General features: G+C 40.6%; 1 protein-coding gene and 1 pseudogene across 4 annotated transcripts in view; both read right to left on the bottom strand.

Moving 5' to 3' along the window:
- SCAI (suppressor of cancer cell invasion) overlaps positions 1-26,517 on the bottom strand; it is a 134,650-nt gene that overhangs the window by 92,248 nt on the left and 15,885 nt on the right. Inside the window, exon 1 of one of the 4 annotated variants that reach the window (XM_059142321.1) lies at positions 19,163-19,759. The exons of 2 other annotated variants lie outside the window; for them this stretch is intronic. In XM_059142321.1, the coding sequence (XP_058998304.1) occupies positions 19,163-19,257 (95 nt within the window). In that variant the 5' untranslated portion in view covers positions 19,258-19,759. Of the gene's footprint in view, positions 1-19,140; positions 19,760-26,517 lie in introns of those variants that run through there. One more of the 4 variants, XM_059142322.1, reaches the window with a different exon arrangement.
- LOC131812597 (small ribosomal subunit protein uS10-like) lies at positions 6,770-7,469 on the bottom strand (annotated as a pseudogene).

Genomic DNA, 26,517 nt, shown 5'->3' with positions numbered 1-26,517 from the left:
CGAAAGCAATTACACAGGCTAGCACTGGAGATCTGAGGGTTTTGTTGTTGTTTTAGCAGAAGGAAGATAATTCCTGGGTTTGTGTGTATGTGCACTTATCTCTTAATCAGCAAGTACATCCACGATATCAAAACTCTCGCTCCTTTTTCCATTTCTGCTTGATTGGCAAAATCACAGATTAAAGAAATCAACAACATTACCCTAGATAAGTGTGCCCCCATGTTGCTTGCATTTGATGTAAACATTTTTAGACAATTTTTAAAGATTTTATTTATTTATTTATTTGACAGAGAGGGAGAGAGAGCCAGAGAGTATAAGCAGGGGGAGCGGCAGAGGGAAAAGGAGAAGCAGGCTTCCAGCTGAGCAGGGGGCCCAATATGGGGCTCAATCCCAGGACCCTGGGATCATAACCTGAGGTGAAGGCAGTTGCTTAACTGACTGAGCCACCCAGGCATCCCTTAGACAATTTTTAATAACAGATTTACTTGTAGGGGATTTTCTTGAGATGCAGAGAAGTGGCTGCATTTCCATGAGGGTTCTTTCTGATATTGCTAGCTATATTTTTAACATCCTTTAAGAATATATATAAAAACGTGGGAGAAAATATATATGCAGATACTCCCCCAAATTAAACTAACCATGATGTCATTCCTACAGAATTATAAAAAGAATCACTTTTTTTTCCCTCTCTGAACAAGTATGTACCTTTTATTTGAATAAAACAAAGAATTTTCAGTTACCCTGGACCTGAACATTGAAATGGTCTGGAGTAGTACCACCCATGAGAAAATTATGTGCCTGTCAGGTAGAAGTGTTAAATTTATATTAATCACTGATATAATAAATGAACTTTTTGTTGTTGTTTATGTCTATTCTAACTATCTCATTAGAATGGTATCAATGGTTTAAAACTGGTCTCTGCTAACCCTTGTGAAGTTCTATAAAAAACAAAAGTAAAGTTCCTGACTGCTTGGTAAGAGGCCAAATTCTAACCACTAAACCACCAGGGAGCATCCTGACTGCTCTGTGGTGATTGCTAAGTATTCTAATGTGAGATGGGGGCAGGGGGAGGTAAAATACTCGTGGAATAAAATTCACCATTTTAACGATTTTTAAGCATATCTACAGGTCAGTGGCATTAAGTACATTCACACTGCTGTACAATCATCACCACCCATGTCCAGGATTTTTCATCTTCCCAAACTGTAACTCTGTACCCAATCTATTCCCCCTTTTGAGACCCTGGAAATCACTGTTTTACTTGCTGTTGCTATGAATGTGGCTACTCTAGCTGCCTCAAATAAGTGGAAGCAGACAATATGTGTCCTTTTGTGTCTGGCTTATTTCACTTAAGTTAATGTCTCCACAGGTCATCCTTGTAACGTGCCAGAATTTCACTCCTTTTACAGTCGAACAATATTACATTGTGTGTGTGTGTGTATTTATACATAGATACATATATATAAAACACGTTTTGTCCACCCATTCATCCAAGGGTGGACATCTGGATTGTTTCCCATTTTGGCTATCGTGAGTAATGCTACTAACATGAGTATGCGTACACATATGTGCTCAAGTCCCTGCTTTCCATTCCTTTGGGTATATACTCAGAAGCAGAACTAGGTGTTGGGTAATGTAGTAGTTCTCAGTTTCAGTCTGTGGGGAACCACCACACTCTAATGTAAGATTTGTGCATTGTATAGGTCTGAAAGGTATCTCTTGTCTCTTGCACACTGACTCCATGAACCTTAAAACTGCAACTTGTAACAAATGTCAGAAGTGGTCCAGGATTTCACAGCTGGAGGGGAGACAAGTGTAATAATAGCAGCTATCAGTTATTGACGGTTTACTAAATGCCAGCTTCTGCGCTATGAGCTTTATATACAAGGATGAAAATACAGCCAAGAAATCAAAAGTACCATCTTTTCCTATATGCATTTCTCAGTGTTAAGGTTGTCACAAAACAAAGAGAAACAAGTCAGTTAGTTAAACAGTTTAGATTTTCTCCTGAGGATTTTTCAGACCTCAAAAATATGTACTGTGACTTTCTAAGAAAGGATATGTGAAGCCATTATTCAAGCTGTTTGGCTTTTGTTGAAGATCACGTTGCAGGAATGATCTGATCGAGGTCAAGGGCAGCACTATTAGCACTGGGGACCAGACTGCTCTTTGCGGTGGGAAGCTGCTGTGTGCACTGTAAATCATTCAACAGCATTCCTGTCCTCTACACACTAGATGCTCCAAGTACATTCCCCAACTTATGACAATCAAAAATGTCTCCAGACATTGCCAAATATCCCCTAGGAGGCAAAAATCACCCACAGTTGAAGATTACTGGTCTATTACTATCTCACTAAATTCACTAACCACTTCCCCACTTAAATAGAAGCCACTGAACAAATTTCCTTGCTGTCCCCTCCCAGCTCAAACCTTTGTTTTCCTCCTTTCTTCTTCATCTACAAAACAGCAGCTGCCCCCTCAGCCTCTCCTGTGCACTGGATTCCATTCCCACTCACCTCATACCAGAACCTGTCCGGCAATTACCCACTGGATAATATGTCTAATTTCTCCTTGAGCCTCCAAACATGCTCATTTTTTTTTCTTTCCTAAACAAAACAAACAAACCCAAACCCTTTCTCAACCCTCTTAAGTTTATCCCTCTCCTCTATACAACTAAATTTTCATAAGAGTCCATCTTGTACTTAGGGCCTCTACTTTTCTTCACCTCACATTGATTTTTCCGCCCAATAAAATCTGGGTCTACAGCCATTTCTCTATTCTCTCAAAGACCAAGACCTCCCATTTGCCCAGTTAAGTGGTTCCCCCAGGGTTTGGTCATTACCTGCCATCACCTATGGTTGACAATATTTTGAATAAACTTTTTCCTTTTTGTTTGTTTTATTGTGGACTTTGGTTTTTGTGTTTTGTTTATTATTATTTTTTTTTTATTAACTTCTGAAGAAAATCTGTGCCCTGGGGAGTAGCCTATGTCTTGAATTATGTGACACACTCTCCCGGTTGTCTTCTCACCTCATTGGTAGTGTTCTCTATTTCCCTGTGTCTTCTGTCACCCCAAAATGTAAGCAGTCCTTGGGGGGTGACTTTCAGTACTCCTATAAATGATTTCCATCACTCCAAAAATGCCTAGGAATTCTCTGTTTATCTCTGACCCCATTATATTCTGAGTTCCAAAGTAAGATCTGTTAAGAGCAAGATAGCAGAATTTGGGGGGGGGGGGGGGGGATCAGAATTTGTTTATTACAATAAACAATAATAACTACCACCAAAAAAATACCTTATGCACACCAGACACTGAAGAAAGCACTTTACAAACTAACTAATTTAACGTACTCAACAACTCTATGAAATAAGCCTCACTATTTCAACATTATAAATGAAGTTACAAAATCTCAGAGGAGTTCGGTAGTTCTCTTATAGCTAGCAAATCCTAAGTATCAGATCATAACTGGTTTTCACTTCAGAGCCAATTTTCTTAACCAAGTGCTACTGTTTCATCTTATCTTTTACATTTCTCCTCAAAGTTTAATTCTCTTAGATCTTCCTGATTTTCACAAACTTACAGGATCATTTAAGGTCAAAACTGTAAGCTGTGTACACTCTTGGCCTCTGTATTAAAGAAGATATTTTTCCAAGAATTCTAGGACTAAAAGAGAGTCATCATTATATAGTTCATCTCCAAGCCTGTAGGCAGAATTGTATCTAAACCATTCCAGACAGATGGGTATCTTCTATTTTTAATGACATCTAGGAAAGGAGATTCTCGCCTACTAAATTTAGATTGTGAGCCAAAGGCAGGAAGCATGTCTAATTTTATGCTCCATATAGCTACACCTTCATATACAGCTGGTAATATGCATCCTACCAGGATTATTACCGTAAGTAGAAATGGACACTTAGAAAATACAATGAAAAAAATAAAGCTGGTCACTAAGGAGAGATTCCAATGGGCTCTTCAGGCAGACAAGAGGACAAAATCATTCTAATCTAAAGTACAAAAGACTTGACATCATATTCTTCCGTATGTATTAAAATCCATCTGGCAGAAGTAACTGGAAAAACAACAGAATCTCTAGTATGAGGTACACGCATCACCTGGGTGTAACTACTTTCAAAGAGTTAACTCCAAATCTTAGGGAGAAAAGTCTTGAATGCATCTGAAGTTACTGGCATTTTGAGGTTTACAGTTCTACTCTTGCCATCACTTCCTCTAGGCTCTAGGCTTTGGAATCCAAACACGTCACCACCACCCCCAAAAGATTTCTAATTCTGCCTGTCAGATCGTCTTTGCCAGCTCTCAACACATTAAATGAAAAACAAACAAAAAATTCACAAATGCTGCAAAATGAAGTTTCTAGCAGTATACTTTACAGAAATTCTTTGCACTATTTGTTACAACATAAAGCTAAAATTGCTTTAAGATAATTATCTCGAAGAATCTACCAACTAGAGCTGACACAAATGTTTAATTGGCCCTTTGTGAAATGTTTTCCCGAATGAACCAGCTGAGCATCCATCTTCACAAAGTTAGGAGGGCTTTAATATTACTTCAAATAACATAACCTCTTGGGTCAAATCACACTGCAAAATTACATCTGTTTTTAAATGATTAAAGGAAATTGCAGAGTGGATAATCACATGAGTATAACTTCTGACCTCCATTATCACATTAAAATCTAGCACAGACTAGCAATAAATGAAAGCTGATAAAGCCAGGGAAATGTTTGTATAAAATTACCATAGTACCGTTGGTACACTTCTAAAAACCCAGGTCATGGCTCAATTATTTTTTAAAACAGATATTCATCAAAAACAGCAAATGACAAGTATAAGATGAAAATACTGACCTAAACCAATCTGGCAAAACCACCAAACACTTTTTTGAAAGTAATTCATGTTGTTTCCCAAAAGAGAGCATCTACTATCTAGGCAACAAGGGAGGCCATTTATGGCCAAAACAGTTCTATGGGTTTGGTGAAGGATTTGACAATGAACTGGAACTAAAGGGACAGTTTCTACTTTGTCACCTTCTAGTTTTACAATCATTGTTTTCTTTTTTTTAAGATTTTATTTATTTATCTGACACAGAGAGAGAGAGATCACAAGTGGGCAGAGAGGCAGGCAAACAGAGTGGGGAGTGGGGGAAGCAGGCTCCCTTCTGAGCCGAGAGCCCGATGCAGGGCTCGATCCCAGGACCCTGAGATCATGACCTGAGCTAAAGGCAGAGGCTTTAATCCACTCAGCCACCCAGGTACCCCTACAATCGTTTTAACCTGCCTAAGTATAAACCTGTTACAAGAATAAAATACACATTTCAAACTAACAATCACTTTCAAGTTTATACCAAGATGTCATACCTCCCAAAATTTAGCCTAAACAACAAAAATATTACCCTGTGTTTGGCTATACAGTAGCTACCACATAAGTCCCAAGTTTTACTTGGTGTCTGCTGGAGACTCATGCAATATTTTTTCTCAACTGTTTCTCAGTCATCACCCAATCTGGAGGTGGTTAATTACTTTATGATTCCAATTCATATTTTATCACAAAATAATCTCTTATTAGTCATTAGAGTAAGCCATTCATAACACACAGGATTTTTAAGTAACAGCTTAGTTGAGATACAACTCACATGCCATAAAGTGTATAACCTCTTTCAAGTGTGTACCTCAGGGGCACCTGAGTGGCTCAGTTGGTTAAGCACCTGCCTTCAGTTCAGCTCATGATCCCAAAGTCCTGGAACTGAGTCCCGTGTCAGGCTCCCTCAGGCTCCCTCCTCATCACTGGGCTCCCTGCTCAGCTGGGAGTCTGTTTCTCCTTCTCTTTCTCCTATGCCCCTCCCCACTAGCTTGTGCTCTCTCTCTCTCACTTGCTCTAAGTAAATAAACTTAATAATCTTAAAAAAAAAAAAAAAGTGTGTAACTCAGGGGTTTTTAGTATGTTCCCAAAAATTCTACATCAATCACCACTATCTAATTCCAGAACATTTTCATCACCCCAAAAAGAAATCTCATATCCATCCAGTCACTCCCCATTTCCGCCTACCCTGGCAACCATTAATCTCTTTTGTCTACATGGATTTGCCTCTACGGGGTATTTCATTTAAATGGAATCATATAGTACGTGGACTTTTGTGACTGGCTTCCTTTACTTAACATCATGTTTCCTTTTTTTTTTTTTTTTTTTAAGATTTTATTTATTTATTTGACAGAGAGATCACAAGTAGGCAGAGGCAGGCAGAGAGAGAGGGGGAAGCAGGCTCCCTGCTGAGCAGAAAGCCCAATGCGGGGACTCAATCCCAACATCATGTTTCTTTTGAAGATTGATCAATGGTGAAGCATGTATCAGTAGTTAATTTCTTTTATGACTGCATAATAGTTGACTGTATGGATATACCACACCACATTTGCCCAAATATCAGGCAATAAACAATTGGGTTGTTTCCACTTTTTTGGCTATTATGACTAACACTGCCTTGAAAATCTGTACAAGTTTTTGCATGAACATATGTTTTCATTTTGTTGAGTGTATACATAGAAATGGAATTGCTGGGTCATGTGGTAACTCCTTGCTCTCAACTTTTTACAGAATTACCAAACTGTTTGCTAAAGTGAATACATCATTTTACAGTCCTACCTGCAATGTAATGAGGGTTCTTCATGTCCTCATCAACACTTGAAACTGTCTTTCTCTTTTATTACAAATCACGGCCATGGGCATGATGCAGTATCTCATTGTTGTTTTGATCTGCATTCCCTAATAAATAATGATGTTGAGCAACTTCTCATAAGCTTATTGGCCATTTATGTATCTTCCTTAGAGAAATGTCTATTCAGATCCTTTGGTCATTTATAAATTGAGTTATTTGCTTTTGTATAGTTGAGGGGTTGTTTGGTTTGGTTTGGTTTTTTTACATTCTGGGTTGAAGTCCCTTATCAGATATATGATTGCAAATCAATTCCCAACATTCTGTGGGCTGTCTTTTCAGTATCCATTAGTCTGTCATTGGACCTCCTCAATTAACTTTGTAAGTGTCTCATCTCTTCTTTCTTTTCTTCTAACAACTGATAATCAATTTATTAAAAGGGTTGAATCAAACAAGTGCAACAGCAACTTCAACCTGAACTCCTGGCTCAATACCAAGGGAAGTCATCTACATAACCACCTCAGAAGGATAGTGCCAATCAACGCATTCCTTCTGGGTCCTCATCTGAAAATGATCCCACGTCTTAGAATAGTCACCACAAGGAGTTTTCCTGGCCGTGCTTCTCAGTCTTGACAGGCATCTGAACTGATCTTTGCACCCTGAGATTCTTTTCCTTCGTACCTCTGATCAAATCGGCACACAACTGCCTCAAAGGTTTTATGCTATGGCTGGTTAGAGTCATTCTAATTCAGTGAGTCACAACCTGTGGTTCCATGGGTGTCCTTCAGGCGTTTTTTAAAGCCATGGACATGGGGTACCTGGGTTGCACAGTTGGCTGGGCATCCAGCTCTTGATTTTGGCTGGGGTCATGACCGTGGGGTCGTTGGGTTGAGCACCACCTCAGTGGTGAGTATGCTTGGGATTCTCCCTTTCTCTCTGCCCCTCCCCACTGCTTGCACACATTCTCTCTAAAATAAATAAATCCTAAAATATAAACAAATAAGTAATCTAAAAGCCATGGCCATGGCATGGCTTCCTGACCAACTTGTTCCTCAAGAAGAGTGAACAGCTGAGGAGTCGGGAGCAGAAGCAGGGCTGACGAAGCTCCACTGTAGCCACAACCATGTCTTCTTCAAAAAGCTGTTTTTCTCTTACTTTCTACACCGTCTTTTCCTTCTAGTTTCTGGGAGATTTCTTCAACTTCACTTGGTTCTAACCATTTTTTAAAAAATATTTGGTTCTGATTTGTTTTAATTTGAGCTGCCACAGTTACATATATCCAAAAGTTTTTTCATTTCTAAATCATTCCTTCTTCAAAGAATCCAGTTCTCATTTTGTAAGTCCTTTTCTCTATGAGAAAGCCCCAAAACGGGGCTTGACCCCAGGACCCCAAGACCACAACCTGACCTAAAACCAAGAGTTGGACACTTAACCAACTGTCTAGGTGCCCCATTATTTTTTCATTTCATATCTTTACTCTAAGCCCTACCCTACCTCTATTTCCACCAGATCCTTCCATGCAATGTGTTCACTTTGGACTCTGTTGTTCATGTTGAAGGTTTTTTCCTGTCTCATGATCCTTAGTAATTGTCTGTTACTATTTAAGAACGAGGCCCTGAAAGATGCGAATGGCATCCCTGGTGTATAGACAGTGTTTTCAATCAGAGAGCTTCCCTACAGGAAATAGCTCTTTCATTAGAGAGCCTTAAATGTCAGTATGAGAAAGTATTTTCTTTGAGTCTTCTTCAGTTTCTCTAAAAAATAACCCTTCAATCTCCTGAATTAGCCACACAAATCTGGTCCCAGTGGTCAGGAGCCACAGTATATTTGGAGATGAAGTGAGAGGTTGTAGGTCCACTGTTCGCTATACAGCTAGTCCCCATTTCCCATCCCATGTGTCACTCCAGCCTGAAATCTCTCCAATTCAGAGGCCCCCACCCCTGGTCACATTTGATTTCTGAATATTAGAGGGGTGGAGGGCAGGCAGTTGTCTGGCTGCACAGTATAAGGCAGCGGCCCTGGAGATTCAACATTTCAGTCAAGAGACTTTGAACCAATGCCCCATTTTCAGTTCAATGTCTCACTCCCACCTCTGAAATACCTGGTGCCACTTGAGAAATTTGTGGAGAGAATTAGTGTGCTTCTTACAGGCACCACATCTTCAGGTCCTAAAGATATTACCTAAAGGGTAATAACATTTCTCTGTCCTACTATGTCAGTTACTTTTTCCTCTATCAAGTTTCTATCATCAAAATTTTATTAAATCTCTGATCAGCTATTCTGTTCTCTATCACTCTTTTTATTTTTAGCCTTAACCTTTTCTGCTTTTTTAATGTCAGAAGAAATGTAAATACATATGGAATTGCATCATTTTTAAGCAAGTTAATCTAAATTTATAATAACATTGGGAAGAAGATCTTATGAAGTACCTTTTAAAAATAAGAAAATTAAGTCTCAAATGATAAAATAAAATGCAGAAAGTCTAAAAAGTAGTGACAGAAACAGAATTTTAATCTATTAAAAGAGTGGAATGTTAGATTTGAGACCAATACAAAATTATGTAAAATATAAAAATAGGCTAAGAAATGTAATATTCAACATACAGATGAAAAGTACATAACCCACGTACATTTCTTCTCATTCGTGGAGTAAATGAAGAAAATTAAGAAAAGAATGAACTTGAGGCGCCTGGTGGCTGAGTCATTAAGCGTCTGCCTTCAATTCAGGTCATGATCCCAGGGTCCTGGGATCGAGCCCCACATTGGGCTCCCTGCCCAGCTGGAAGCCTGCTTCTCCCTCTCCCACTCCCCCTGCTTGTGTTCCCTCTCTAGCTGTGTCTCCCTCTGACAAATGAATAAAATAAAATCTTTAAAAAAAGAGAGAGGGCGCCTGGGTGGCTCAGTGGGTTAAGCCGCTGCCTTCAGCTCAGGTCATGATCTCAGGGTCCTGGGATCGAGTCCCGCATCGGGTTCTCTGCTCGGCAGGGAGCCTGCTTCCCTCTCTCTCTCTCTGCCTGCCTCTCCATCTACTTGTGATTTCTCTCTGTCAAATAAATAAAATAAAATCTTTAAAAAAATAAAAATAAAAATAAAAAAGAGAGAAAAGAAGAAAAAAATGAACTCCATGAACTAAGAACTCAAAGATAAAATACAAAAGGGTAAGCTTAAAAGGAAAATGATTGACCCAAGAAAAGAAAATGAGTAGAAGAGATAGATTTCCCATCAGAACTTAAAACAGTGCCGGAAATAGCAAATGCGGAAGCAAAAGGGAAGGAAAGGACAAAGGAGACAAAGGGATGAAAAGGTGAGGGAAGGACGACAGAAGACGAGGAGAAGGGGACTGTCTCCTGCCGTCATCCCGTCCCTGCCCCAGCCCTCAGCACTGCGAGTGGGGGATGAGCTCAGAGAGAACCACAGTCAGAAAGCAACGCGGAGACTACATCAGGTCTGACACAGAAACGATCACAACAGTCAAGACCTTCAGCCCAGTGCTGACTAGATGGGACTTCTGGGTTGTCTCCAGAGATCAGGGACGGGTAAAGTATTTTATAAAAGACTAAGAAAGGGAAGAAAATACTTACCACTGTGAGAGTGGTTTGCAGAATACTGAATTACAGCTTTACACTTTGGAAAAGGCTAGTTTAAACCGCTGAATTTACTTCAAGAACCTAAAGCCTATTACATACTGACTAAAACCTCCTAAGAACAGTAAGAGCTAGCATTTACTGAATACTGACTAAGCCAGATTCTAAGAGCTTCGCATGTTATGACAGTAATAATAAGAGCTAACATCTGCAGAGTACTTACCATGGGAAGCACTATTCTAAGCAATTCACAAGTATTCATGTAATCCTCAAAACAAAGTACATGAAGGACACAGTACTTTACAGTCAAAGAAAATGAGACATACGCAAGTGAGGGAACCTGCTGGACAGTCCAGAGCAAGGCGCAAAGCTGGAGCTCTTAACTGTGATTTGATGCTGCCTCTGCTGGATGGGCTATAATGCAGCTGCAGTTTGAGCCCAAAATAATACTTCTCTGGGGGCACCTGGGTGGTTCAGTTGGTTAAACACCCACCTCTTGATCTCAGCCCAGGTCTTGATCTCTGGGTCATGAGTTCAAGCCACATACTGGGTTCCAAGCCCAGTGTGGAGCCTACTTAATAAAAAATTTAACAAAATAGGGGCGCCTGGGTGGCTCAGTGAGTTAAAGCCACTGAGTTCGGCTCAGGTTATGGTCCCAGGGTCCTGGGGTCAAGTCCTGCATCGGGCTCTCTGCTTAGTGGGGAGTCTGCTTCCCCCTCTCTCTCTGCCTGCCTCTCTGCCTACTTGTGATCTCTCTCTGTCAAATAAATAAATAAAATCTTTTTAAAAAATTTTAACAAAATAAAAATGAATAAAATACTTCACTGTAAGAAGAAATTTTTCTCACATTAAGTGGCACATTTTTTGTCTTCAGAAAGTTCTTTAATGTTGTTATAAACTGTATGCATTTTTACAATAATTATTATCAACATTCTATGGCCCAGAAGTGAACCAGACGGATTTTCAGTCCTGCCCTAGAAAACATTTTAAATCACACACAAAGACCTCCTAAACTGAAATCACAGGACCATCTCTATCCCTTGTAGTGTTTCCTAACATTAGTTTAAAACCTATCTGTGAATGTCAAGGGGCACTCATAATGGAAGAGAGCATGTTAAGTAGAAGCAGCCTAGAAAACTTATAATTTCTTAAATAACCTTCTCTCAATTTAGAGAACCTAAAACTACTCTTATTTGATTTAAACTGTCAATACTGTTTTTGTTTTCTGAATAATAATGGTTTTCAAAGAGCTTTGACAGTTTTTGTTTTGTTTTGTTTTTAATTTTATTCATTCATTTGACAGAGAGATCACAAGTAGGCAGAGAGGCAGACAAAGAGAGAGAGGGAAGCAGGCTCCCCACTGAGCAGAGAGCCCGATGCAGGGCTGGATCCCAGGACCCTGAGATCATGACCTGAGCTGAAGGCAGTGGCTTAATCCACTGAGCCACCCAGGTGCCCCGCTTTGACAGTTTTTCCTTTGCTGGTAGTGAACCAAAAGCTGATACACCAACATTTAGAAGCCATGAGGTGGCGAGAAAAGCAAGGTTATCACCATATATTTGAAATTTCAAGTAACTTAGTAAACCAGACTCCATTTCCCCAAGTGCAACAAGTGTTCTTACCCTCCTTCATGACACTGGGCAAGTTACTCATATTTCAACTGTACCTACCTTAAAAGTCCCTTAAAGCTAGGGGTATCTGGTTGGCTCAGTTGGTTAAGCATCTGCCTGAGACTCAGGTAGTGATCCCAGGGTTCTGGGATCAAGTCTCACATTGGGCTCCCTGCTGAGCAGAGAGCCTACTTCTCCCCTTGCCTCTCTCTCTCTCAAATAAATTAAAATCTTTAAAAAAAAAAAGTCCCTTGGGCACCTGGGTGGCTCAGTGGGTTAAGCCGCTGCCTTCGGCTTAGGTCTTGATCTCAGGGTCCTGGGATCCAGCCCTGCATCGGGCTCTCTGCTCAGTGGGGAGCCTGCTTCCCCCTCTCTCTTTGTCTGCCTCTCTGCCTACTTGTGATCTCTCTCTGTCAAAAAAAAAAAAAAGTCCCTTAAGCTTGAAATTTCTATAAATATATCTGAATGTGTACAGTAGAAAAGGGAAATGTATTCTAGAAATTAAAAAAACCACAGATAAATACTTTGGCACAATTACTTATTTACATTTTCTGTATTTCCACTTTGAGCATTGAAAAGGAAATTGTTTATTTTTTATTTATTTATTTTTTTAAGATTTTATTTATTTGACAGGCAGAGATCACAAGTAGGCAGAGAGGCAGGCAGAGAGAGAAGGAAGCAGGCTCCCTGCTGAGCAGAGAGCCCGATGCGGGACTCGATCCCAGGACCCTGAGATCATGACCTGAGCCGAAGGCAGTGGCTTAACCCACTGAGCCACCCAGGCGCCCCAGGAAATTGTTTATTTACTGTATTTTATTCCTAAGAACTTAAAGGCCCTCTCCCAATACATTTCCAAACCTAATCTCAGAATAAAACACTACGCAGGAAAAAGAAAATAATACTTAATATAATCTTAGAAAAATCTTTGTTTGGTTTTAATTTTTTAAACAGTTTAAATTACCTAATTGCAATTCTCAACTGCCTAGTCAACATAAAAGCATGATAAAAAATACAAGCATTGGAATATTTATTTCCAATTGCCCAGCTATCCAGTAAAAATTTTTAGCACTGTAAGCTTTATTTCCTGCCTGACATCCTCAGGGATCTAGTCTGACAGCTCCCCTGTACAATTTCTAATACAAGACTTTCCTGGCCTTTCTTGGCACATGTAAATTGCTGCTAGGTAATATTTCTTTTGGCAATGGACTACATACTTTATAGAAACAGACCTTCAACTGAACCCTCTCCACTCAAACTCACATTCTTCCCCAACATGTGAATCTTAGACTAAGTCTACTGTAACAAGATGGACACAATTTATGGTATTGAAATGTTACATATTCACTGAATCTTCCCTGATAATAGAATCTTAGTTACAATCTCTCTTGAACAGATATTTAAAAATGGCTTTGGTAAGTCATATTCTTTTTTTTTTTTTTTTTTAATTTGAAAGAGAGAGATCACAAGTAGGCAGAGAGGCAGGCAGAGAGAGAGAGAAGGAAGCAGGCTCCCTGCTGAGCAGAGAGCCCGATGTGGGACTCGATCCCAGGACCCTGAGATCATGACCTGAGCTGAAGGCAGCAGCTTAACCCACTGAGCCACCCAGGTGCCCCGGTAAGTGATATTCTGAATTAGAGGTTTTTTTTTTTTTTTTCTTTTAATTGCCCTAGAATTACAGACAGATAACTTACCCTACTAGGTTTTAGGAAATAAAAATAAAACCAAAATCTAGAAAAATAAATGCAACAGTACGAATGTTACTTCTAAAGTGTAAGAACTATACTACTCCCACCTTTTCCTTCAATGTGTGTTCTAACCAACAACAATCCACTACCAAAGAGGTAAAATGTACCTTTTAGAGACTGAAAGAGTTCAAATGAAGTAGTGAAATGGCTACTTAAATCAAGGTCTCTCCTTTTAAAATCTCAATACAAACCCCAAGTGTGCTTCAATTTAATTTAAATATCTATTTGGCCCTAATCCTCCAGTGATACTAAATTTTATCAGAGATAGAACTTGCCTGCTAGTTTATAATCTACAGTAGAAGATAAAAGTATACAAATTTAAAAGTATAGATTATGCTGGTATGACAAAGTCTGGAAAAGCACAGGCTTGGAAGATTTATTCATTATTAGATCTATGACCTTGAGCAGATCATTTTTCTTCTTAGAAAATCAGCTGACAAAAACTCAAACGCAAACAAATAAAAAATCTGAATGGTCCTGTGTCTATTAAATAAATAGCCTATTAAAGAAATAAACTGTTAATAAACAGTTTCCCTAATGAAATCACCACATGGCTTCACCAGAGGATTTTTCTAACCATTTATGGAGAAAAAGCACCAATATTAACAAACGTTTTCTAGAGAAAAGGAAGGAATGTTTCCCAACCCACCTTATGAACCAGGATAGCCTTGATGTCAAAATCTGAAGAAGGGCAGTATATGAATGTAAATTCAGATGCAAAAACTCTAAAAAATATACTAGTTCCTCTAAAGTATATATAATAATATATAAAAAAGATAATGTATCATGACAAAATAGTTTATCCCAAAAATGAGAGCTTGATTTAACATTAGGGAAAAAAATCAATGTAATTCAACACACAGTACCAGAAAAAAAAGAGAAGAAAAAAAATCACATGATCATCTCGACAGACAGAGAAGTAACATCTGATGAGATTAAACACCCATTCAGGATTTTTAAAAAGATCTCAAAGACTTCTGCTTCTAGTCAAGATAAAGTAACCAGGACCAGACTGACCCCCTTACATTAAACAACCAAAAGAACGCAGACAAAATAGTTTAGACAACAGACTAGTTTTTCAGGTAACTGTACATCAGGCAACAAAAAAAAAACAGTCATCTCTGAGGACAAAAAAGTGAATCCTACAATTGCCCCGGCTTACCGCTTAGCATTTCCTGGGTGTGGCACAGGGAAGAGGAGCCCAGGCAGAGCCCAAGGAATGTCCTAAATTGAGAAGATGGAGCTGGAGTCCAGGAGGATGAAGGTTGCTAGAGTTCAGAGTAGAATACTCTAGACGAAAAAGCTAAACAGAGAGAAAATACTAGAGATTTGTGGGGAGTCCCTCTAAAAAGTGTTCCACTGAGTACACACTGGCCCATGCATCCAAGAAAACTATCAAACACAGAAGGAAAAAATCATCCAAGAGTAATTGACGGAACAGTGCCTAGAGTTTACAAAGCCAACAATAGCACCTATTCCCATCAGCCAGACTTAGAAAACCTTGTAATTTCCTGGTAGAGTATTCCACAAAGTCTTGCCACAAGTAAAGAATGTTAAGTCCTAGAACTGAAAGCGCTGTTGCTTTGGCCCCACCCAACAAAACTTAAAACCAATACCCAAAAGGATCAAAATATTTCTATATAATTTAACTGCATACCAGAAAAAATCTCCAGAAATATATAAGGAGGAAAAAAAACCCTAAAATCAAACAAAACTCCAGTCCCTCCACAATGTCTGGCATCCAAACAAATATTACTAGGTATTCAGAGGAACAGGAAAATATGACCAGTGATAATGAGAAAAATCAACCAATCAAAACCAACCCAGAACTGACATTAAAACAGCTATCATAACTATAAGTGTAAAGCAACCTTTTTCTGTAAAGGGCTAAATAGTAAATATTTTAGGCTTTGTAGGCCATACAGTCTCTGTCATAACTATAGCTCAGCCACTGAATAAAATTCTTGAACAGGCTTGTCACATGAAAAACAGGACATACAAAAACCCAGTAAACATGTATAAAGATACATGACTTCATTAGTCATCAGAAGAATGCTTATTAATACCACATTGTTCCCTAATAGGAACAAGCATACTCAGAACCTAGATTTTGACTTTTTTTTTCCTTTGAGTAGGCTCCATGCCCAACATGGGGCTTGAACTCATGACCCTGAGATCATAAGCCGCATGTTCTACCAACTGAGCCAGTCACGTGACCCCAGATTTTGGTTTTTAATACCATGCTCCAATAGAAGCAAACAGGGTTCCTTGGAGAAATGTCTGATTCTATGACTGAGGCAAGAAATACACATGATGACCCTGGAGCATCTTGTGCCAAAGAGCAAGGAAGCATCAAAATAAAAAAAAATTTTTTTTAACCCAAAATGATAGGAGTACGTCAAAGGGACACAGCAACAAACTGAAGAGTACCCACAGGCCAAACTAGAACAATTGCAGGAAAAAAAAAAAAAAGGTAATGCTGGGACATAACACAAAGTTGTTGGTTTTTTTTTTAAGATTTTATTTTTATTTATTTGACAGAGAGAAAGCACAAGTAGGCAGAGAGGCAGGCAGAGAGAGAGGGGGAAGCAGGCTCCCCGCTGAGCAGAGAGCCCGATGTGGGGCCTGATCCCAGGACCCCGGGACCACGACCCGAGCCAGAGGCAGAGGCTTAACCCACAGAGCCACCCCAGCACCCCTAACACAAAGTATTAAAAAAGAAAAAATCCAGGGCACCTGGGTGGCTCAGTCAGTTGGGCATCTGACTGCAGCTCAGGTCCTGATCTCCCAGGCTTGGATTCCAGTCCCGCCCGCATCACGCTCCCTGCCTCTCCCTCTCCCTCTGTTCTGCCCTCCCCCTCCGGTCATGCTTGTACACATACTCTCTCTCTCTCTAATGAATAAAATCTTTATTTTCTTTAGAGATTTTATTTATTTATATGACAGAGAGAGAGAGAGAACAAGCAGCAGAGGGAGAGGGAAAAGCAGGCTCCTCGCCAAGCAAGGAGCCCAATGCAGGGCTCGATCCCAAGACCTCGGGATCATGACCTGAGCCAAAGGCAGAAGCCCAACCAACTGAGCCACCCAGGTGTCCCATGAACTGAATCTTTAAAAAAAGAGATGAAGAGAGGCACCAGGGTGGCTCAGTGGGTTAAAGCCTCTGCTTTCAGCTCAGGTCATGATCTCAGGGTCCTGGGACTGAGCCTGCTCCCTCCCCACTCTCCCTCTCTACCTAAAAAAATGTTGGGGCACCTGGCTGCCTCAGTAGGTAGAACATGTGACCATTGATCTCAGGGTACTGAGTTTGAGCCCCATCTTGGGGGTAGAGTTTACTTTAAAAAAATAGTAATAGGACTCAGTTGGTTAAGCGTCTACTCTAAGCTCAGATAATGATCTCAGGGTCCCAGGATGGAGCCCCACATCCAGATCCCTGCTCAGGAGGGAGTCTGCTTGTCCCTCTCCCTCTACCCCTACACCCTGCTCATTCTCTCTCTCTCTCTCTCCCAAATAAATAAATAAATAAATAAAATCTTTTAAAAAAAGAAGCTTAAGCAACTGAGCCACCCAGGTACCTCTCCACTTTGTAACATTTCAAATTACTTATCCATCATCTAGTCTTGAGCACAAGGTTGTTTGTTATCCAGGAAAATTAAGTAACATCACTTACATCATTTCTACCTTTAAATCTTTTATCTAAGAGACTTATAACAGCATATGCTGTCTGGAAACAGATTCTTTTCATTCTTAAGGCTCTTTATTTTCTTAGATGTTTAAAGGTAAAATTGCACTAGGTTCTCCCAAACAACTAATTTTACCTAATCACCTTAGCCATTGGAGAGGAATATCTGATAAACTACACTATGTCAATTATAGAAAATGAAAAAATTAAAAATAATAGTTTTAACAGCTTGAGGAAATTTGAAGCATCTGAAACTAGAAGACATACACTTCAAGAACTGTTTTCCTTTTACTTATAGGACTTTAATAAAACCCTCATAGGACATTATCTCCAAAATGCCAATGTCATTATTTCACTCTGTAACTGCAAAAATATCACAGAGACAGAAAAACTGAGTTTTGTCTTGCTTGAGCTACTTCCTAGCTGTATTACTCTAGGTAAATCACTTTACTCTCCTGAGCCCCAGTTTCTCTATTTGTAAATGGGAACAATTGCCATTTGTCTTTTTTTTTCTTTTCTTTTTTTTTTTTTTTTGCTGTTTATTTATTTATGTATGTATTTTTGCAGGGGTAAGGAAGAGTGTGAGGTTGTTATTCATTCAAGTCCATATACATACAATCTACAGATGAACCACTTATAAGCAGAGCCCTTCTGTACTTCCAGTTTTGGGCTATCAGCCCTTCACTTATTTAATTGGTCAATTACAAAATACATGATTTCAGATGGCGTATAGAAGAGACCCCATCTTTCACATTATGTGTGTGTTGTCATTATATCCTTTCAAGTTTTCCTCAGATTTTTATTTTATTTTATTTCTTTTCAGTGTTCCAGAATTCATTGCTTATGCACCACACCCAGTGCTCCATGCAATATGTGCCTGCCTTAATACCCACCACCAGGCTCACCCAACCCCCCCTCCTCTCCTATCCAAAAACCTCAGTTTGTTTTTCAGAGTCCACAGTCTCTCATGGTTCATCTCCCTCTTCAATTTTCCCCAACACCCTTCTCCTCTCCATCTCCCAATGTCCTCCATGTTATTCCTTATGCTCCACAAATAAGTGAAACCATATGATAATTGACTCTCCTCTGCTTGATTTATTTCACACAGCATAATCTCTTCCACTCCTGTCCATGTTGATACAAAAGTTGGGTATTCATCCTTTGTCTTCTAACAAAGTAACAAACATTAACCTGACCTGCTAATAAGGACCAACGAGCACCCTGGGAATTAAGTTATCTTCCCTCAGTCCCCTCCTCCCATTTAGGTCATTGACTCTACTCTGTGACCAGCCTGAACACTAAACAATTAAGAACTGATGGAAACAAATAGTTGAACCGAATACTTAGGATCCAAACATTTGTTGCATTAAAGTATTCATTAATAAATGTAAAGGGCTTGTTAAAAAATGAACTGGTGACAACAGGTAATATGTATGAGAAATCGCTGGCTAATAGATCAGTAAATGCCAACCATCACCAAGAAGTCCAAAAACTGGCACCAGCCCAACCTGATTCTGAAATTTCTTCATCACCTTCTCCTTAATCTTTTTTTCCCAAAGGAGTCCCTCAGGTCTTCACCTCGTAACTGCAATTTTAAGCCTTATAAAAATCTCAAACATGCTTATTCATTCTTTAGTCGCTTTAGACTTCCCAACATCCCTCTGTCCCTAACTTCTTCTCAGGAATATTCACTCCATCATTTCAGACTGCAATCTTCCTGCTGGTTATCCTTCCCCTCCCTTGTCTAAAAGTAAAAATGCCAGTAATAGTAATAGTGACTAGCAGTAGTACTGAAGAGCCAAGATTGTGTGACAGGCACTATGTAAACACTTCGTATGTATATAGCACGGAAGACTTACAACAACCATCTAAAGTAGATACCATTGCAGAGAAGAAACAGTTACAGAGAGGATGTTGCTATCCAAGGTCCCGTACGTCGCCTGAATGATTCCAAAGTCACTGCCCATTATTAACATGCACACGACATTCCATATTAGAAGTACATAAGAATGGAGTTATCTGGGCGGGGGTAGTACTTCCACCATTTGCAATTCTGCAGTATTCTTTAATTAAAAAGACCCATAATTTAATAAATACATAAAATGAAAGCCTAGGAGATAAAAAAATCTCTAAGGGAAGAGGACACGGAATCTCTTTTTCTTCTTTTATGATGCTAACAACACTCCTGAAGGTGGAAATAGGTTTTGTTTCTACAATGAAGCACTTTAATACATAGAAGGTTCTCTTCTCTAAGCTCTGGCAGAATGGAAGGCCAATTCAGTCATCCTCTGCTGTATAACTTGGTGGCTTGAAACAACCGTCTTCACTTGTATTTGTGAATCTGCAGCTGGGTAGGGCTTGGCAGGGACAGCTCTTCTCTACACGGGCACCACTGGGGCTGTATGATGGGGATCTGGAGGATTAGGATCCGCTTTTAGGATGGCTCACTCACACAGCTGGCAAGCTGAGGCTAGATGTCAGCTGGGAACTCAGCTGGGGCTGAGGGCCAGGAGCTTTAATTTCTCCCACACGGAGTCTCACTTGAGCCCTCATAGCACAGCTTGGGAACTTGGTTCTGAAAGTAAGTAACCCAAGAGAGGAAGGTAGAAGCACATGGCATTTCTATGACCTAGCCCCATGAGTTGCACAGTTTTGCCTGAGCCATGCTCTTTTGATGGAGACAGTTACAAAGGCCAGCTGTGGTTAAGGGATGGGGACACAAACTTCAACAGCGTGTGGGACAAGTGTCAAGGTCACAATGTGAGGAGAAATGCAGAATGAACCTGGCATTGCTGGTATCTTTAGGAAACACAGGCTATTACAATAATGGAAGGTTATGTGTCAGTTTATATCAAAGTTGATTTTTTGTTAATAGTGTTGGGGTTTTTTCTGTTGTTGTTAATAGTGTTTATTGGATTTTATTAAGTAGACTTTTCCTGCAAAAAGCAACAGGTATGGCACCTGGGTGGCTCAGTGGGTTAAAGCCTCTGCCTTCGGCTCAGGTCATGGATCAAGCCCCACATTGGGCTCTCTGCTCAGCGGGGAGCCTGCTTCCCTCTGTTTCTCTGTCTGCCTCTCTGCCTACTTGTGATCTCTGTCAAATAAATAAAATAAATAAAATCTTTTAAAAATAAATAAATAAAAATTTTAAAAAAGAAAAAAAAAAAAAAAAAGGCAACAGGGGGCCTGGGTGGCTCAGTCGGTTAAGCTCCTGCCTTTGGCTCAGGTCATGATCTCAGAGTCCTGGGATGGAGCCCTGAGTCAGGCTGCCTGCTCAGTGGGAAGCCTGCTTCTCCCTTCCTCTCTGTCTGCCACTCCCCCTGCTTGTACTCTCCCTCTTTGGGTCAAATAAATAAAATCTTAAAAAAAAAAAAAAAAAAAAAAGAGGGAGAGACTAAAAACAATAACCTGGAGCTTCTCCTCCTCTGTGATAAAATGAATTCAATGGCCTATAAGTGATTATCTTCAGGGCCTAACGATAGAGAAGAGAAGAAAAGATGGTTATGTACTTCCCAGAATAAGACCGTGACAAAATGAGGGAAAGTGAGTAATTTCTCTCTGAAAATTAAAGATGTTTGAGTTGGAAGAAACTTCGGACATCACTTAGTTTATTGCCTTTATTCCAGCAACTACTAGAAAATTGAGTTCTACTCATTTATTCTTCAATGAAGTTTAGGGGAACCTCTTATTTTTAATAAAATTCTAAGTTCTAAAATGCATATGATTTTATTCATTCATTTCATTCTCTATTGTTACTGGCAGTAAAAACCCTTGAAATTGAAAAATCATCAAATGCTTTCAGAGCTAACAAAGTAAGGGAAAGCTGAGGCACCTGCATGCTCTTTCAGAGAAGGCTTTATGGGCAGAGAGAACAACAGATTACCAAATGACTCTTAGAAAAAAGATGAATCAAACCCCTGGGGTATGTAGGGGGGAAAAAAAAAGGAATGACTAGAAACCAGCCAAAGCCCTGTGGATTTCACCAGCATGCTCTGCGATACTCTTCACACACATCCTAACATACACTCCCTCCTTAAGCCACAGTTCCTTTTCCACATATCAGAGCTAGAAATAGCTCCAAAGATATCTAGTCCAGTGGTTTCCAACATTTTCAGAACCTCTTTTTAAAACTAAAAGAATTTTGTGGCCATCTATATGACAATTGTAGATTTGTTATCTTTTTTTTTTGAGAAAGACAAAAAGAACAAGTGAGAGAGAGAGAGAGAGAGAGAGAGCATGGGCGGGGGGAGGGGGGTAAGAGGTAGAGAGAGAAGGAGACTCTCCTGCTGAGCAGGGAGCCCGACACAGGGCTCTATCCTAGCACCCTGGGATCATGACCTGAGCTGAAGGCAGACGCTTAACCAGCTGAGCCACCCAGGGGCCCCAGTTACTGGTTATTAAGAAAAATCAATAATGAGAGAAATATCTTGAACTCACGAACTCTTCTTACTAAATGTCATATGTCACAAAGGCAGATAAGATATGTAATAGCAGGTACATGAGACATTGATTTGGATAAAATTCTTAGGAAACACTGAAATACATGTCAGCTATTTTTTTAAAAAGATTTTATTTATTTGACAGAGGGAAAGATAGCCAGGGAGGGAACACAAGCAGAGGAAATGGGAAAAGGAGAAGCAGGCCTCCCACAGAGCAGGTACCCTGACTCGGGGCTTGATCCCAGGACCCTAGGATCATGACCTGAGGCAGAAGCCTAAAGACTGAGCCAGCCAGGCATGCCTCCACGTCAGCTACTGATGAACATGTAAGTAAACCATATTTGAAAAGATGGAGACTGAGGAATTTCAAAGAACTTCCTTTTCCGGTATGTTAACAGTAGGATTTCTCCTACTCTGCTTACTACTGTATTCAGTAACAAATCTTTCCCAGGACAGATTTTGTAATTCTCTTATAAATTACTAAAAGCATTCCCCTTCTTTTACTTTCATTTGTTTTAAGATTTTATTTATTTATTTGTCAGAGAGAGAGTGAGAACAAGCAGGTGGAGCGGCAGGGAGAGGGAGAAGCAGACTCCCTCCTGGGCAATGAGCCTGATGCTGGGCCATCCCAAGACGCTGAGATCACAACCTGAGCTGAAGGCAGATGCCCAACTGACTGAGCCACCCAGCTGTCCCACATTCCCCTTCTTCCAAACGTGCATCTCAATAATGTAAAACTGGTTTCAGACAATATAGATACATATTCCTACTTTTTAAAACAAGTAAGAAATCTCTTACTGATGACAATTTCATTACCACCAGCTGGGAGTCACCACAATAGATAAACGACTTGCTTGTCTACTGTTAGAAAGACAGGCTAATGGTAACTGTTCTAAATCTAAAGTCTTTTTGTTTGGGGGGGGGGGCAACTGTCCTCTAAAAATAGGTAGATAATGCTATAGTTTGGAATTATCACAGTAATTTATAAATTCTGGGGCACCTGGCTAGCATAGTCAGAAGACGACATAACTCTTGATCTGAGGATTGCTAAGCTCAAGCCCCATGTAGAGTGTGGATTCTACTTGAAAATAAATAAATAAACAAGTAAATAAAACTTTAAAAGTTCTGACTGCCACTTTGCAGGTTTTTGGAAAACCATATGTGAGCACCTTCACTATGGGCTCCTCTATCCAGGAAGAATTCCCAGGATCCTGCCCAATAGGCACATGTGCTTCTGAGGCCCATGGGAGTATATGGAGAGAGCTTGGGAGAAAGAAACCCACTGCAAAACAAGAATATAAAGAATGATGCCTAGCTTTAGTGTGACATGTTTCCAAAAGAGCTGCCAAGTTTATGAAAACACAAGCATTTCTCCTTTTATTTAGCTCATGGTGAAGACGCCCATTTCATGGTAGAGTGTGTCCATGAAGAGAACCCACAGCTAATTATGCAGAAGCTATGACAAATTTAGGAGCACTTGGACAAGCCAGTGATGAAACAAAGTAAGGCTACAAAAAAGATGAGGCTTATGTATTAGTCAGTTCTTCTGAGAAACAGAACCAACAGGATGTGTGTGTGTGTGTGTGTGTGTGTGTGTGTCTAGATAGATAGATAATAAAAAATTGGATTATACAATTATGGAGGCCAAAAAGTCCCAAGATCTGCAGTCAACAAACTGGAGACCCAGGAGAGCCAACGGTATGATTCTATTTGGGGAGTACGAAAGCCTGCTGAGAGCTTATGGTTTAAGTTCCAGGCTAAGAGCCAGCAGGATGGAGACCCAAGAAGAGCAAGGCTTCAGCTCAAGTCCAAAGCAAGAGAAGACTGATGTCCCAATTCAATCAGTCTAGCAGGAGGAGTTAGTTCACTCTTATTCAGACTTTTTCTTCTTTTCAGGTCTTCAAGTGATTAGATGAGGCCCACCCAATTGGGAAGGTTAATCTACTTTACTCAGTCTACCAATTCTAATGTTACTCTCATTCACAAACATCCTGATACACACACAGAATAATGTTTGACCAAATGTCTAGGCACCAGTGGAGTTGATACATAAAATTATCCATCACCCAAGAAAGGGGTTGAAAAAAAGTTCAAAACCTAGTGACAGATACCAGGCAAAGGAAAACTGAATTTCACTGCGCAACGACCTTTTGGCTCTTGCCTTAATAAAAGTGAACATGAGCGTGGACTAACTCTTAATCTGTGGGACGAAAGACCAGGGACAGAGCAAAGACTCTGAAGAGGAAAGCAAATGGTTGAAGATTCGGCTATTACCACAGGCACACATCACTGCCTGAAAGTCAGTTGTCCTGCAGTGCTGTTAATCAAAAGATAGCTGCTTCCAAACACACACACACACACACACACACACACACACACACACACACACATCCCAGTGCCCCTGAGAGCCCTACCCAGGAGAGAAAGCTTAGCCAGAGACTCATCCCTTGGGTACAACAGAGCCAGTGTTGAAAGAAAGGAGACAGTCCCCCAGCCCCCAAAATCACAGGCTTATATAACTCAGCCCTTGTGAAGCCAGGATAGTAAGTCAAGCTGTTGGCCAGGGCTGGAGTCATCTCAAGGCTCAACTAATGCAGGATCCCCTTCCAAACTCACTCACGTGGTCGCTGGCAGGCTTTCTTCCTTACCATGTGGCCCTCACCATCGGCTGCCTGTCTTCACAACACAGCAAGTGGCTCTCGTCTGTCCAGGGCTGCCTCGCATCATGGCAGCTAGTCTTCCTTACAGCAAGTGATTTGAGAGAGAGAGGGAAAGAGTACGCCCGAGACAGGCTGAAGTCTCCTGACAACCTCATCTGGGATGTGAGGTCTCATTGCTTCCACTGTTTTCCAGCTACTAGAAGGGAGTCAGAAGTCCAGCCCACAGTCGAGGGGAGGAGAATTAAGCTCCATCTTTTAAAGAAAGGAGAATCAAAGAATTTGTAGACAGATCTTTAAAACCACGACAGGGACTAAAAGAATCAATGAAGAAAAAAAAGTAGCTGCGTAGCTATTAAGGCATCAGTGATGTTTTATTCTCACTGTATTCCCCAGTCTCCAAGACAGTCCTAGCCTCAAGGGAGGTTTGTGTTTGTTTTCTGAAAATGTGAGCTCCTTGAGGAGATGGCGCTGAGGGAAGCGTGGAAGAACAGTACCTTTGAGGGCAGCAAGGTAGAAACGAAAAGAAAAAAGGAGTGATCTGGGGCGCCTGCATGGCTCAGATGGTTAAGCGTGTGCCTTGGGCTCAGGTCATGATCCCCAGGTCCTGGGATTGAGCCCAGAGATGGGCTCCCTGCTCGGCAGGGAGCCTGCTTCTCTCTCTCTCTCTCTCTGCCTCACCCCCTGCTTGTGTTCTCTCTAATGAATACATTAAAAATACTTTTTTAAAAAATGAGTGAATTATCTAGTAAGAGGAAGGACTTCTTCAGGACCCACAATAAGACAGGGCCTGCAACCCCACTTCTAGCAGTGTTCCAGATAAATGACAGGTCCTTGGAAAGAAATGGATGTGTGTTGTACCTAAGAAAGCCAAAACTTCTACCCTGGAATCCCCATAGCTAGCAAAAATTTGTGTGCCTAAAGTTGGCCATAACTGTTAGAGCCACCAAACCTCAAGGAACCATACTCGTTCAGACAACATTCCTACCAGTCACAGCCATTATGGACTGAAAATTACCTTTCACCCTTTGCCTGGCTCTGAGATTCTTCTACAACCCGGAAGAGGGGTGGATGCCCATTCTTAATCACTAAGACCGAATTTTTCATCAGTTTGGTGGATTGGGGTGGGAGGGGCATGTGTCCCAAGGCTGGATTTAATTTCGTACAAAATTAAAATATTGTAACATTTCCTGGTTACCTGATTTCGTGAAATAAAATTCATACCTACTGGGGCACCTTGGTGGCTCAGTTGGTTGAGCATCCAACTCTTGGTTTGGGCTCAGGTGATGATCCCAAGGTTGTGGGATCGAGCCCCACTGGGCTCTGAGCTCAGTGCAAAGTCTGCTTGTCTCTCTTCCCTCCCCTCTGCTCCTCCCCCTGCTTGTGTGCCATCCCCCCTTGAATAAATAAATAAAATCTTTAAAAAAATTCATAGCCCTACTATACAGTCAACTAATTAACCAATTTATGGACCTCTTTTACAACTCGTTAATCCTGGTTGTTTCTTTTCTTTTCTTTTTTAAGATTTTATTTATTTATTTGCCAGAGAGAGAGAGAGAGAAATTGGGCACAAGAACAGGAACGATAGGCAGAGGGAGAGGCAGGCTCCCCACTGAGCAAGGAGCCTGATGAGGAACTAGATCCCAGGACTCTGAGATCATGACCTGAGCCAAAGGCGAATGCTGAACCAACCGAGGCACCCAAGCAGTCCCTACTCTTGGTAGTTTCAAAGAAAGTTCTAAATAGATTGCTCCATCAAAACATCATCAAGGTTTGGGGGGTACCTGCGTGGCTCAGTCGGTTAAGCAGCTGCCTCTGGTTCAGGTCAGGATCTCAGGGTCCTGGGATCGAGCCCCACATTGGGCTCCCAGCTCAGGGGAGAGCCTGCTTCTTCCTCTCCCTCTGTCTGATGCTCTGCCTACTTATGTTCTCTCTCTCTCTCTCTGTCAAATAAATAAATAAAATAAAAATTGTATTACCCACAATTTTTTCCAGGCTATGCTCTCCTAAAGAATATATAGAACATTCAGCAATTGGTGTTTAGCTGGGGATGGTGTTTCTGCCTGGGATTCCCATCCCCGTCCCCCCAACTCAGAAAAATCCTGGTCTTGTGGGAAAGCCATTCATTTAGGTTAGAAAT

This window comes from Mustela lutreola, chromosome 12, assembly GCF_030435805.1.
Source record: "Mustela lutreola isolate mMusLut2 chromosome 12, mMusLut2.pri, whole genome shotgun sequence".
Lineage (NCBI taxonomy): Eukaryota > Metazoa > Chordata > Mammalia > Carnivora > Mustelidae > Mustela > Mustela lutreola.
Note: the sequence above shows the minus strand (reverse complement) of the source record. Positions and strands in the feature narration are given on the sequence as shown.